A 14048-nucleotide genomic window follows, 5' to 3' on the forward strand; every position below is an offset into this window, starting at 1 on the left:
CATGAAGCTGGGCTACGGTCCCGCACACCGTTAGGCCATCTTCCGCTCACGCCCCAACATCGTGCAGCCCGCCTCCAGTGGTGTCGCGACAGGCGTGAATGGAGGGACGAATGGAGACGTGTCGTCTTCAGCGATGAGAGTCGCTTCTGCCTTGGTGCCAATGATGGTCGTATGCGTGTTTGGCGCCGTGCAGGTGAGCGCCACAATCAGGACTGGTGATCGTCGAGGGGACACTGAATAGTGCACGGTACATCCAAACCGTCATCGAACCCATCGTTCAACCATTCCTAGACCGGCAAGGGAACTTGCTGTTCCAACAGGACAATGCACGTCCTCATGTATCCCGTGCCACCCAACGTGCTCTAGAAGGTGTAAGTCAACTACCCTGGCCAGCAAGATCTCTGGATCTGTCCCCCATTGAGCATGTTTGGGACTGGATGAAGTGTCGTCTCACGCGGTCTGCACGTCCAGCACGAACGCTGGTCCAACTGAGGCGCCAGGTGGAAATGGCATGGCAAGCCATTCCACAGGACTACATCCAGCATCTCTACGATCGTCTCCATGGGAGAATAGCAGCCTGCATTGCTGCGAAAGGTGGATATACACTGTACTAGTGCCGACATTGTGCATGCTCTGTTGCCTGTGTCTATGTGCCTGTGGTTCTGTCAGTGTGATCATGTGATGTATCTGACCCCAGGAATGTGTCAATAAAGTTTCCCCTTCCTGGGACAATGAATTCACGGTGTTCTTATTTCAATTTCCAGGAGTGTATTTACTGCAATGTTTGTATCCTTTGCAAATGAAACAAACTTGGCAGCTGAAATGTTGCTAATGAGAGATCATCAAGATAAAGGAGAAAAAGTAAGGACCCTGAGATGGAACCTTGTATTGTACCACAGGTAATTAACTAGTTCCCAGTTGAATGATGCCTGATGCCTCATTGCATGTTTCTTCCCAAGTGACATCCTTTTTTTCCTGTCAGAGGTATAGATTTGAACCATTTTTCAGCATTTCCTGCATTGTAAAGAACAATTAGGAAGTCCAGCATTTCAGTTAGAAAGGTCCTATAAGAAAACACAAAACAAAATGCTCCATTCATCAATTGTTGTTGAAAGTACACTTGCTCATCTACATGCCTGTACTGAGCACTTATAATTATGGGGCTAATGACTGTCATACACAAAAGAAAGATTGTGTTATATTGGATAAGAAATACTTTTTGTTCCATAGGCCAATGGTGAGGGTTTCCCCAAGGATGTTGGACATCTAATAAAAAATGAATAAATACATATTTACAAAAAAAAGATCTGCTAATGTCCCTTCCACAGATGCTATGTCAAATGTTCATCAAGGATGTGGAATAAATAAAACATCTTAAGCATATTTTCATTTTGCAGGTAATAACAAACTTCTCATGAAACATGTAATTGTACAATACATTGACATGCATATTATATTTCTTAAACTGTTTGTAGCCACATATCATTACATCAGGAAATCATTTTACAACACACATTGATCACACTACTGCACTGAAGATGTGGAGCAGTAACACCATATTATTTTATATTATTAATAAGACACAAATCAAACAGTCTACTAAGAAATTTTGTCAGTGGAATAGAAACAAACAGTAATTTTTTCATTTAAACTAATAATCATATATATTTATCTCTGGTCTATTTGTTATTTAATTTTTATTAAAAATTTCTGTACAGGACTGCTGTGAAGCATGCAAATTAGGACTGTTTTCGGGATCAATGGCAATGGGATGCACCTTTCAGTCATTTTCCTTGGGTCATCCATGGGATCAAGCATACAAGACTTGCTGTGCTGAAGTATCCTCCAGTACAAAGTTTTCAGAACCTGCAGACAATCCTGGGATAATATCAACACCACCATTACCAGGTGAGCACTAATCATGTCTTTGAAAAAACTATTTATTTACTTTTTTGTGATGGATACCTGCATAAGAAACAAGAGGAAATGTGAGATCAATTTTTGTGATAGTAATTTTTTTGTCTGTAAATTCCACTCTGGTGGCAGCTGGTAGTAGAGGTTCCTTTGCTGTCTCAGAGTTTGTTAATATCCATTTGTGACTTACTAGTGTAACACAGCTTATTAACATTTCATCACAAGTTACTGCACACATTGCACTTACATTAGATTACCTTAGATGTACTTTTCATTCCAATAGATCCATGGTGAGGAGAACATGTCAGAAAATGAGAATACACAATTAATATTTACAAAGAAAAATACTAGTAAATATGGTAAAGTACCTTCCACAGATCCCAAGTGGTCCTCATGGATGTGGAATAAATCCAGAAATCCTAAATACATTTTCATTTGAAAGGTGATAGCAGCCTTGTTCAATACAATGAGCTGCATACAATAATTCTTAGGCTATTGTAGCCATGCATCATCAAATAGAAAAATCATTTTACAACACTTATTTACGATGATCACATTACTGCACTTAATTTGTATAGAAGTCAGAGAGTTCTAACACCCACATTATTTGATATTATTAGCAATATACACACATCAGTACTACGAAAAACCAGCCAAAGTTGCAGATTTCACTTTTTTTTTATTTACTCAGTGACTAGTTTTGGACTGGGATGCATTTTCAAATCATCATGCCAATAGTCAAAATGGTATTTCCAAAAATACAAAAACCATGTTAAAAATATATATGTATTATGAACTGCAGATGAACAGTTACATAACACACATATATTTTTGACACAGTTTTTGTATTTTTGGGCATACCATTTTGACTTTCTGGCACAATGATTTGAAAATGGGTCCCAGCCCAAAACTAGTCATTGAGTAAATAAAAAAAGTGAAATTTTCATCTTTGCCTGGTTTGTCACTGTATTGATTGCTGACCTGCAATTATTCCAGCATGCTACAGGTTTGTACGTGCACATCAGCTGGTTATACTGAGAAATTCATCAGTGAAGTAGAAGGAGTTGCCCACCAATAAATCCTTTAGGCTCATCTTAGACTGAATTTTATTAGTAATTGAACTTTTTATGGCTGCTGGTAAGCTACTGAAAATGTGCATTCCTGAATAATGGACACCCTTCTGGAGCAACTTAAGCAACTTTAAGTCTTAATGATGATTATTCTTATTTTAGTAAGGGGCAATCAGAGAGTTTCCACTTCAGGGCATTGCTGCAGTGTATATGCAATGTTGCGCGACTCCTATCTGGTTATACAAGAACTGACATGTAGCAAGGGGTTAGTGTAGCATTCACGTCTTTCTGATGTGCATGCAGTGAGTGCAGAAATGTTAACTATGATGACGTTATTACCAAATGGATCCAAACAGAACCAAAATGCTGTTATTCTTTTCTTGGCTGCTGAAGGACAAGCACCAGTAGATATCCATCATAAAATGAAGAGTGTGTATGGGGCAACATGTCCATCAAAAATCATCATTGTGGAATGGTGCACCAAGTTCTGTGGTATAAATGATAATTAACTGAAACCCTCAGCTGCCGACAGGTGTTGTTGGTATACTTCGATGGGGGCAGCTGGAAATGTGTGCTCCGACCGGGATTCGAACCTGGGATCTCCTGCTTACGTGGTAGACGCTCTATCCATCTGAGCCACCGAGGACACAGATGAATAGTGTGACTGCAGGGACTTATCTTTTGCACGCTTCCTGTGAGACAGGAATCGTCACCTTAGTTGGCGCAAGTAATGAGTGGATGGGCAAATATCTGTTAGGAACATTATGTATGTAGATTGTGGACAGTTGGAAATGTGGGTCTCATAGGAAGTGTGCAAGGGATAAGTCCCTGCAGTCACACTATTCATCTGTGTCCTCAGTGGCTCAGAGCGTCTGCCATGTAAGCGGGAGATCCCGGGTTCGAATCCCGGTCGGGGCACACATTTTCAGCTGCCCCCATCGAGGTATACCAACAACACCTGTCGGCAGCTGAGGGTTTTAATTAATTATCATTTATTCTAGAGAAGCTGCATGGTCATCAATGGTATCTGTTCTTTTGAGAACAGTTACTATCTTCATATAAAGTTCTGTGGTGGCTGAGATTTGACACAAGATGCTGGTCAATCTGGGACGCCAGTCTCATCCAAATGGGAGGCTTTTGAGTACCCCATCTATAGTCCTGGTCTCTTTCCCATGCAATTATCATGCCTTCAGTCCCTCAAAAAAGGACTTGAATGGTCAGTGATTCCTGATGGTCGAGGAATGCAGAAGGCAGGTACGGACTTCTTCACACAGCAGGACATGGTGTTTACCAAATGGATATCTTCAACCTGGTGCATCATGGGATGATTGTGTCAGTATTCATGGTGAATTTGCCTGATTGGCACGCTGATTCTGGACTGTACAGCCTTTGAATGGAAGCTTCTTGATCACTCCTTTAGTATTTGCTCCATGAACTGAGCTTTTGCTTTGAAAAAGGAATATGTTTTTAATGCCAAATTTCATTCAGGAATGATAGCACTGCACACACATCCTTTCAGTTGACATCAGGACCATGTTGATACACCTGCCTCTCCATTACATTATTTGTACATCTTCATTTGTCTCTCTGTAAAATCTGAATGAGCATCCCTCCACAATAAATGAGATGTTGAGCTCAGGGGTGTGAAACAAGGTTAGCGTTTTCCATCACAAATCTTTGTTTTGTAGTAAAATGCATTATTCTCTGAAAATATATTGTGGAATGACAGAGATGTTTTATTTTGTAAATTTTTGTCAGCTGCAACATTTTTTATTAAACCTTACTTTGCTTATTTAAGTAATGCTCAATGTACACTCCTGGAAATGGAAAAAAGAACACATTGACACCGGTGTGTCAGACCCACCATACTTGCTCCGGACACTGCGAGAGGGCTGTACAAGCAATGATCACACGCACGGCACAGCGGACACACCAGGAACCGCGGTGTTGGCCCTCTAATGGCGCTAGCTGCGCAGCATTTGTGCACCGCCGCCGTCAGTGTCAGCCAGTTTGCCGTGGCATACGGAGCTCCATCGCAGTCTTTAACACTGGTAGCATGCCGCGACAGCGTGGACGTGAACCGTATGTGCAGTTGACGGACTTTGAGCGAGGGCGTATAGTGGGCATGCGGGAGGCCGGGTGGACGTACCGCCGAATTGCTCAACACGTGGGGCGTGAGGTCTCCACAGTACATCGATGTTGTCGCCAGTGGTCGGGGGAAGGTGCACGTGCCCGTCGACCTGGGACCGGACCGCAGCGACGCACGGATGCACGCCAAGACCGTAGGATCCTACGCAGTGCCGTAGGAGACCGCACCGCCACTTCCCAGCAAATTAGGGACACTGTTGCTCCTGGGGTATCGGCGAGGACCATTCGCAACCGTCCCCATGAAGCTGGGCTACGGTCCCGCACACCGTTAGGCCGACTTCCGCTCACGCCCCAACATCGTGCAGCCCGCCTCCAGTGGTGTCGCGACAGGCGTGGATGGGGGGACCAATGGAGACGTGTCGTCTTCAGCGATGAGAGTCGCTTCTGCCTTGGTGCCAATGATGGTCGTATGCGTGTTTGGCGCCGTGCAGGTGAGCGCCACAATCAGGACTGCATACGACCGAGGCACACAGGGCCAACACCCGGCATCATGGTGTGGGGAGCGATCTCCTACACTGGCCGTACACCACTGGTGATCGTCGAGGGGACACTGAATAGTGCACGGTACATCCAAACCGTCATCGAACCCATCGTTCTACCATTCCTAGACCGGCAAGGGAACTTGATGTTCCAACAGGACAGTGCACGTCCGCATGTATCCCGTGCCACCCAACGTGCTCTAGAAGGTGTAAGTCAACTACCCTGGCCAGCAAGATCTCCGGATCTGTCCCCCATTGAGCATGTTTGGGACTGGATGAAGCGTCGTCTCACGCGGTCTGCACGTCCAGCACGAACGCTGGTCCAACTGAGGCGCCAGGTGGAAATGGCATGGCAAGCCGTTCCACAGGACTACATCCAGCATCTCTACGATCGTCTCCATGGGAGAATAGCAGCCTGCATTGCTGCGAAAGGTGGATATACACTGTACTAGTGCCGACATTGTGCATGCTCTGTTGCCTGTGTCTATGTGCCTGTGGTTCTGTCAGTGTGATCATGTGATGTATCTGACCCCAGGAATGTGCCATTAAAGTTTCCCCTTCCTGGGACAATGAATTCACGGTGTTCTTATTTCAATTTCCAGGAGTGTATTATTAAAGAGGTATTTCTTAAAAATTTTGGTTTTAGCTATACCTTTCATTTGCTTGGGCAATTTGTTGTATGGTTTGATTCCCTGGCAGAAAACACACTTTCATATTTTCTTTTTAATTTTTCTTAGTACATTTAAGTTATGTCTGATTCTTTTCCCATTTTAATAACTAGAGCTGTTAGTGTAATAACTATTAATGTTTATCTTGTCATACATAATACATTTGAAGTCAATGCATACATTAAAATTCACTTTCCTTGCTACTGTAAGAATAATTCATATTGTATGCCATGACTGGTTGTTTCAGCTTTGGAGAGCCTTTGTGACACATTGCCTGGAGAACTTTGTGCTCACATCTGTATACCAGTTCTAGGATCGTACCGGTGTGAATGTAGAGAAGGCTTCTCTTTAATGGCTGATGGAAAATCATGCCAACAAGATAATTTACCTAACAGGTATGACTAAAATTCAGGCAGGAGTACAGCTTTAGCATTGGTGATAAGGGTTCAAAATTGATTTGAATCATCCATGATCCACAAAAAATAACTTTCTGTCCATTAACTGTTTGGAACTTTTCATTTGAAGCTTTACTTGCTTTGCTCTGCTCTTGTCTGTTGATTGATTCATTTAAGTATCTGCTGCAAGTCTATTTAGAAATGTATTGCTAACTTTTTGTACATGCTTTCTTTGTTTGATTCTTCACTTGGCAACTGAATTTACAAGTTGCATTAGGCTACTTGATTATCCTTTGGAATACTATACCTCATTTCATTTGTTAATAATTCTAATTTAATATATTTGAAAACATGTGCTTAATTCTATAAAATTCCACTGAGTGTTGTACAAAGTCACATTGATGTTTAATTATTTGGGCCAAAAGGCAGCAGTACAGAACCGACCCTAAGATATAGTTGAGCCAGAATTATTGAAGGTTGTGTTCTTGCTCAAACACTACAGTTTGCTACTGAAAGAACCTCAGTGAACACATAGTTGGTTTGTCCATCCAAATGTAGCCAGTGAGCCCACATGTAGGCTGCATTAAAATTTCTAGAGAGAACTTTTCACTGAGCAACAAGATTGATTTTGTTATGAAACACACAGACAAATCAGTACTGTACATCAGATGGGGACTCGAACTTAGGACGTAGTTTTTTATTGGTGATGTCTTACTGAACTATCTATCCATGACTCATATCCTTTCTCTTACACTATGTGATCAAAAGTATCTGGACACCCCCAGAAACATACATTTGTCATATTAGGTTCATTGCACTACCACCTACTGCTAGGTACTCCAAATCAGTGACCACAATAGTCATTAGACATTGTGAGAGAGCAGAATGGGGAGCTCCTCAGAACTCAGGGACTTCGAACATGGTCATGTGATTGGCTGTCACTTGTGTCACTTGTGTCATACTTCTATATGCAAGTTGTCCACTCTCCTAAACAGCCCAAGGTACACTGATTATGATGTGATAGTGAAGTGGAAACATGAAGGGACACATACAGCACAAAAGTGTACAGGCTGACATCATTTGTTGGCTGACAGACTGCCGACAGTTGAAGAGGGTCGTAATTCGTAATGTGTAATAGGCAGACATCTATCCAGACCATCACACAGGAATTCAAGACTGCATCAGGATACACTGCAAGTACTATGACAGTTAGGCAGGAGGTGAGAATACTTGGATTTCGTGGTTGAGCGGCTGCTCATAGACTCCACATCACGCCAGTAAATGCCAAACGATGCCTTGCTTGTTGTAAGCAGTGTAAACATTGGACGATTGAACAGTGGAAAAATTCCCTTGTTGTTTTGCATGGTACGATCACTGCACAGGTGTACATTGATGTTTTAAGCACCTTCTTGCTTCTCACTGTTAAAGATCGATTTGGGAATGGTGATCGCATCTTTCAACACAATCAAGCAACTGTTAATAATACATGGCCTGTGGCAGAGTGGTTACATGACAATAATATCCCTGTAAGGGACTGTCCTGCACAGAGTCCTGACCTGAATCCTATAGAACACCTTTGGGATGTTTTGGAATGCTGACTTTGTGCCAGGCCTCACTGATCGACATCAACACCTCTCCTTAGTGCAGCACTCTGTGAAGAATGGGCTGCTATTCCCCAAGAAACCTTCCAGCACCTGATTGAATGTATGCTTGTGAGAGTGGAAGCTGCCATCAAGGCTAAGGGTGAGCGAACATCATATTGAATTCCTGCATTACCGACGGAGGGCATCACGAACTTGTAAGTCATTTTCAGTCAGGTGTCCAGATACTTTTGATCACATAGTGTGTCAACTGATTAAAAATGTGACACAATTTTTGCATGAATATCTCAGGTGGTAAGGGCATTTTCCATGAAAGATAAATGTACAAGTAAACTCACAGTCCACTACAATGATTTAATTTGTCAGCAAGTTTTCTCATATTAAAAATTAACAGCCATCAAAGATTACTTGCTATAATCTGTTGGTGCCTAAAAAAGAGTAGAAGTACCATTTATACTGTGGAGCTATTGTTTAACCAGTAGTCCTTGTTTAACTTTTATGCAAACAGTTAGGCTGTAAGCAGTACTGTAACAAATAATGTTAGTAACAGTGATTTTTTATCCCTGAATCTAGGAACCCCAATTATTTACAGAAGATATTATTCTGCAATGTGCTTTTAATTTACTTTTTCTTTAAATCTGTAGTGATACCCACTTTCTTGTTTCACATCTGTAGGCATGCTGTTAAGACTTCTGTATCAGAACATGAAGAACCAATTTTGAATTCCAGATAAGGAATTGAAGTATATGTGGGAATTATTTTTGTATAATTCCTGTTGGTTGTGTGTGTTGCAACTTATTTGTTATGATTTTGATTACAAGGAACAAATCTCAAGAAAGAGTAAATTTGCTGGGGATTGATTAAGTTGGTCTCTGTAGTAGTTCTCTCAAGCTGCTCACTCATCTGCATTGCTTAGTTTTCTTAATGATAGCTTTTGCATGAAAAAAATTGCTTCAGTTACAGCTGTATTATCTTAAAAATTAGGAGAACTGTAACTAAAATTAAGAAATCTATTCATAAACACAAAATATTCTGCCCTGTGGTTTTGGTCTGTTGGATCATCACTAGGTGATAGAGATGTCAATACCAATTGCTACATTTCATACTGACATAATTTTCAAACACGTTTGAGCAGTTAGTGTATTCTATAATATAGGGGCAACCAGGATCTCTGCATATGTGTGGCCCTTTGGCACACTGGCCACTCTCTCTCATTTCAGTGCCCATTTCCCCAACCACCCTGCTATGCTGTCTGAGTGAGAACTGCAGATGCGCTGTTTAGCTTAGACAGTAGAAGAGTTGTGCCCAGAACACAGACTGGCTCGCATGTGACTTGGTTTCATATTATGCCATATTAGAAAATTCAAGAAACTTAAGCTATGTATCATGGACAGCAGTGTTACACTCTTACTGACTGTTGGTATAAGTGCATATGTCTACAAAAATAAAAATAAAAATTAAATTGAAGTTGAGTTTGCAACTACATTACATCACTAATATTGTGTGAGCCACATAGTCCCATGTAAAATTCTTACAACATTTCAACTTACATATAGAAAAAGATGCAAAAACAAATAGTCTCTATAGAATCCCATTAAGGATTTAATCTACATGTTAAGGGGAAAAATTATTACCTATCACTTCTCTAGTCATGGTATCATGGCTACAATTCTCAATAAAATATATCAGGAAAAAAAGACAATTCTCATCATTATTTAATTACTTCTGATTCACTGAAGACAAAATAAAATTGATATCTGGTATAAACTGTCAGCACATTGACAGGTACAGGTAATTTATCTGATTGTCATCAATCAGGCTGCCATGTAATCATGACTTATTTAGTTCCCTTATCGAAAAAATCTTTCATACACATATGTTGATCCAAACAGTATATCACTTTTATAGTCTCAGTAAAGAGATGTGGAAACTCTTCCTGAGGAAAAGCTTCACAGAATTTCTGGACAGATGTAACATAATAGAATTGGTCTTTAATCAGAAATTACACTCTTGATTAATCAAATTGATTTGCAAATGAGCAGGGGCAGTATCAGCTGATACAAATAATGGTCCTGAAATGTCTCAAAAACAGATGTGAGGTTGGCAGTGTCCCACAAATGATTTGAAAAATGTTCCTGTATTTCTTCCAGCACCAAAATGAGTTGTTGAAAATTCACATTTTCTTTAACACCAGAGAACTTAGAGAAATGGAAGATTTTCTTTTTCAGAAGTTGTTTCTTTCACAATGTGATTTTGATTGTAAATACATCCACCTTTCCCATTAAATCAGATATTAAAGGCAGTCAAGTCAACTAAAAATGTGAGGTTTGTAATCCATTCTGAATCTTCTAATGTTAGTTCATGCTTTCCTTTGTGCTTCACGAATTGAACAATAGTAGATCTTAACTCGAAAAATCATTCCATGTGTGCCCCTCAACCTAACCACAGTAGAAAATCTCTATACTGTTCTGTAGTTCCATCAAAAACTGCTTAAAGTGACATTGTAAGAGTCCATCTGACTTTAGAAAATTTACTATTCAGACCATCAGTTTCATATGACATGCTCTATCCCCGAAAACTTAGCACAAAATGCTTCTTGGTGTGCAAAACAATGGCTTAAACACAAATGGTTTGTTGATCATTGTAATTTTTTGTGCAACAATGCTAAGAGCCCATTTTGTGCCACTCACATCACTAGCACTTCACTGGCGGTAACTAAGACCATCATGTTCTAATTCAGGCCAAGGGCTTCAATTGCTTCTTCAATGATTTTTGGCAAGTCTATCCCTCTGATTATGTCTTGCATTGGCACCATATCTAATAGTTCTTCTGTCATATGCATATTGCTGTTGACTCCCTGAACATAAACTGCAAGTTGTACTGTGTCCAAAATGTCGATCGACATGTAGAGCAATTGAGAATGCAATGAACTTGCTGTGATTGTCAATTAACTGCCTGTAGACATAGACACCCCTTGGTGTAACAGCTATCTGGTGAGTTATCGTTTGTCATGAAAGACTGATTTTGAAGAACTTCTGTACCTCCAATAGCACCATGAGTTCCACTGTCCCAACAATGTGCACTTTAATGAACTCATCATCACTGAAAGGTTTATTAGATCTGGCAATTTTGAGCTTTATTTTGTAGCTAGCATTTAATGATGGGCTGCTACAGTTTTTTGCTGGCTAAAACTAAAGAAATAGTACAGCAGACTGTAAACACATTGGATTTCTACGGGGAAATGCAAAGAACACAAACACAATGATTTTCATATTGAGATCAAGTTACTGTGCAGTACTGCCAACGAGATTTTCTCTTTCATTATAACTAAATCTTTAAATTCCTTATGCATTGTGGTGTAATGCCATTGTATAGTATATTTGTGGTGCTACTGCATAATAGACACAGAGAATTTTTGTCATTCTCTTTGAAAAAGTGCTACAATTCCCATTCATATTTCAGTGATCGTGACAGTATGTTTCTAGCTGCCTCTTTTTGAGTGTATATGCCACTGCAACAACAATTGTTCTTTTACATTTCCTTTAAACCACAAGCAAATAGTGACGAATACAAAGTGATGGCACTTTGAAAAATACCACACCATATATCAGATGAAACAGTGCCATGTTGCTCTACTACATCAAATGTTGTGCCATACTGAGTACTTCCATGAAGGATTGAGAGAAGTTGAGACAGACCGAGCCCTGGCCCACACATGGCCTGCACATTGTGCACACCTACAGTTTTGCATGTTATGGCCAGTCCTGCTATAATAGTATCCAACCTGAGCAACAATAATATTTTCAATTAATCACAGTTTGGATTTCAGACGAGTTGATCAACTGAGAATGAGACCAAATTTTACAGGCATTAAATAGCAAAATAGCACCAGATGGTATTTTCTGTGACCTGCGTAAGGCACTTGACTGTGTGAATTACAATATTCCAGATAAACTGAGGCTTTGTTGAGTTGATGGTATAGCCAACCAATCAATAATATCATATCTAACTAGAAGAATTAAGAAAATTGTACTCAATAATTTTACCAAATGTAAGGAGGGGATATTCTTCTGTGTGGGGATAAACCAGTTAAGGGCTTCCACAAGCCTCAATCTGATGTTCACTACTGTTTCTCACATATGCAAACAACTTTTCATCCAATATGCAACATGCAGACCTAGTTCTTTTTGAAGATGAAACTAGTATTGTAATCAGTCCAAACCTACATACGGCAAAAGGACTTACTCTCAATTTCAAAAAGTCACACCGTAATCAGTTCTGCACATCTAGATGTACTACACCAATGATAAGTGTAATTCACAATGAGGAAATAATAACTAGGGTGTAAACATCAAATATTTTAGATGTCCATATTGATGATACTTTAAACTAGAGAAAACACACTTTTGAACTCCAAAAAAGACTCACTTCAGTCATATTTGCACTTTGAGTCATTACAAATCTTCGGGGAGACATGTCAAATGGAATAATGTTCTGGCACAATTCATCTCTAAGAAAGTCTTCATTGCTTAAAAACCTGCTGTAAGCATAATGTGTGGAGCTCACCCACAATCATCTGGCAGACAACTGTTTAGGGAGTTAATCATTTTAACTACTACTTCATAATATAATTATTCCTTCATGAAGATTGTTGTAAATAATCCACTGCAGCTCAGAACAGCGATATACATAATTGTTTCAATACCCGAAGAAAAAAATTACATTCATTATTCCACAGTAACGTTATCTTTAGCATCAAAAGGGACACAATGCTGCCACTAAAATTTTTGGTCACTTCCCCAGTGATATAAAGTGTCTTGCAGGCAGCAAAGTTAAATATGAAAAAAAAACTGAAAAAGATTCCCCTTGACAACTCCTTTTATTCTGTAAGAAGAATTTCTATTTTTGTAATGTGTAAAAAGTTGTGGGTAGGAATTAATAATTCACATATTTATTAAAAAAAATAAAAATAAAGAAAGCACTTGTAAATAGTCAGGACGTAGCCATACTTACACATGAATGTTTGGTGTGAATGTAAAATGACTCATTCCCCCACAACTATGATTAACTTTACTAATGATCAGTGGAACTTGAAACTAACTATACTGTCACAGAAGAAGCTGAGTAACACCATGGTGTAGTGGCTGTGATACTAAACTGTTGTATGTAGGGTCGCGAGTTTAAAACTCACCTGTACTGTACCATTTTAATTTCTGTATTTGGTTCAAGTACATTCTAGAAGTATCCAAAAATGTCAAGAATCATTGTACTGGAATGTTCTGTAACTGTATATATACTGTATGTGTTCTGGCCGGAGGCAGTTCGCTGCACGCTCTTGTATGTGCAAGTGGTGAATAAACCTTTGTTAAGTGAAGTTAGTGTTCATCATTCATTTACTTACACCTACTTCCACATGAAATTATTCTGGTGGAGGCGCTGGGTATTTTACCTTGTGATAGTGCACATTATTGACGACATAGTGGCTCCCATCAGGCCACAACAGAGCCACCGTTTATGTGGTTAGTAACCCAAGTTTGAGCCATATTCAACAGATCTCAATCTATCAGAGACAGAAGAAGAAGAAGAAGACGTTACAATGACAGCAACTGTGTGCCACCACATGAGACATCCTTCCGGATTCTCTGGTGATGATGGCCAAGACCAAACAAATGGCTGGAGGTATATGAGTGTATAGCCAAATTTAACATATGAGATGACACTGCGTGTTCAGAAGGCACTTGGATTGCATGCGAGCAAGAAACCAAGACACTTC

General features: G+C 40.0%; 1 protein-coding gene across 2 annotated transcripts in view; it reads left to right on the plus strand.

Moving 5' to 3' along the window:
• LOC126470467 (fibulin-1-like) overlaps window positions 1-14048 on the plus strand; it is a 660942-nt gene that overhangs the window by 185173 nt on the left and 461721 nt on the right. For both annotated transcript variants that reach the window (XM_050098327.1, XM_050098328.1), the window contains exons 4-5: window positions 1719-1908; window positions 6527-6674. In XM_050098327.1, coding sequence (XP_049954284.1) covers window positions 1719-1908; window positions 6527-6674 — 338 coding nt within the window. The remainder of the gene's footprint in view (window positions 1-1718; window positions 1909-6526; window positions 6675-14048) is intronic.

Source organism: Schistocerca serialis, chromosome 3, assembly GCF_023864345.2.
Source record: "Schistocerca serialis cubense isolate TAMUIC-IGC-003099 chromosome 3, iqSchSeri2.2, whole genome shotgun sequence".
NCBI lineage: Eukaryota > Metazoa > Arthropoda > Insecta > Orthoptera > Acrididae > Schistocerca > Schistocerca serialis.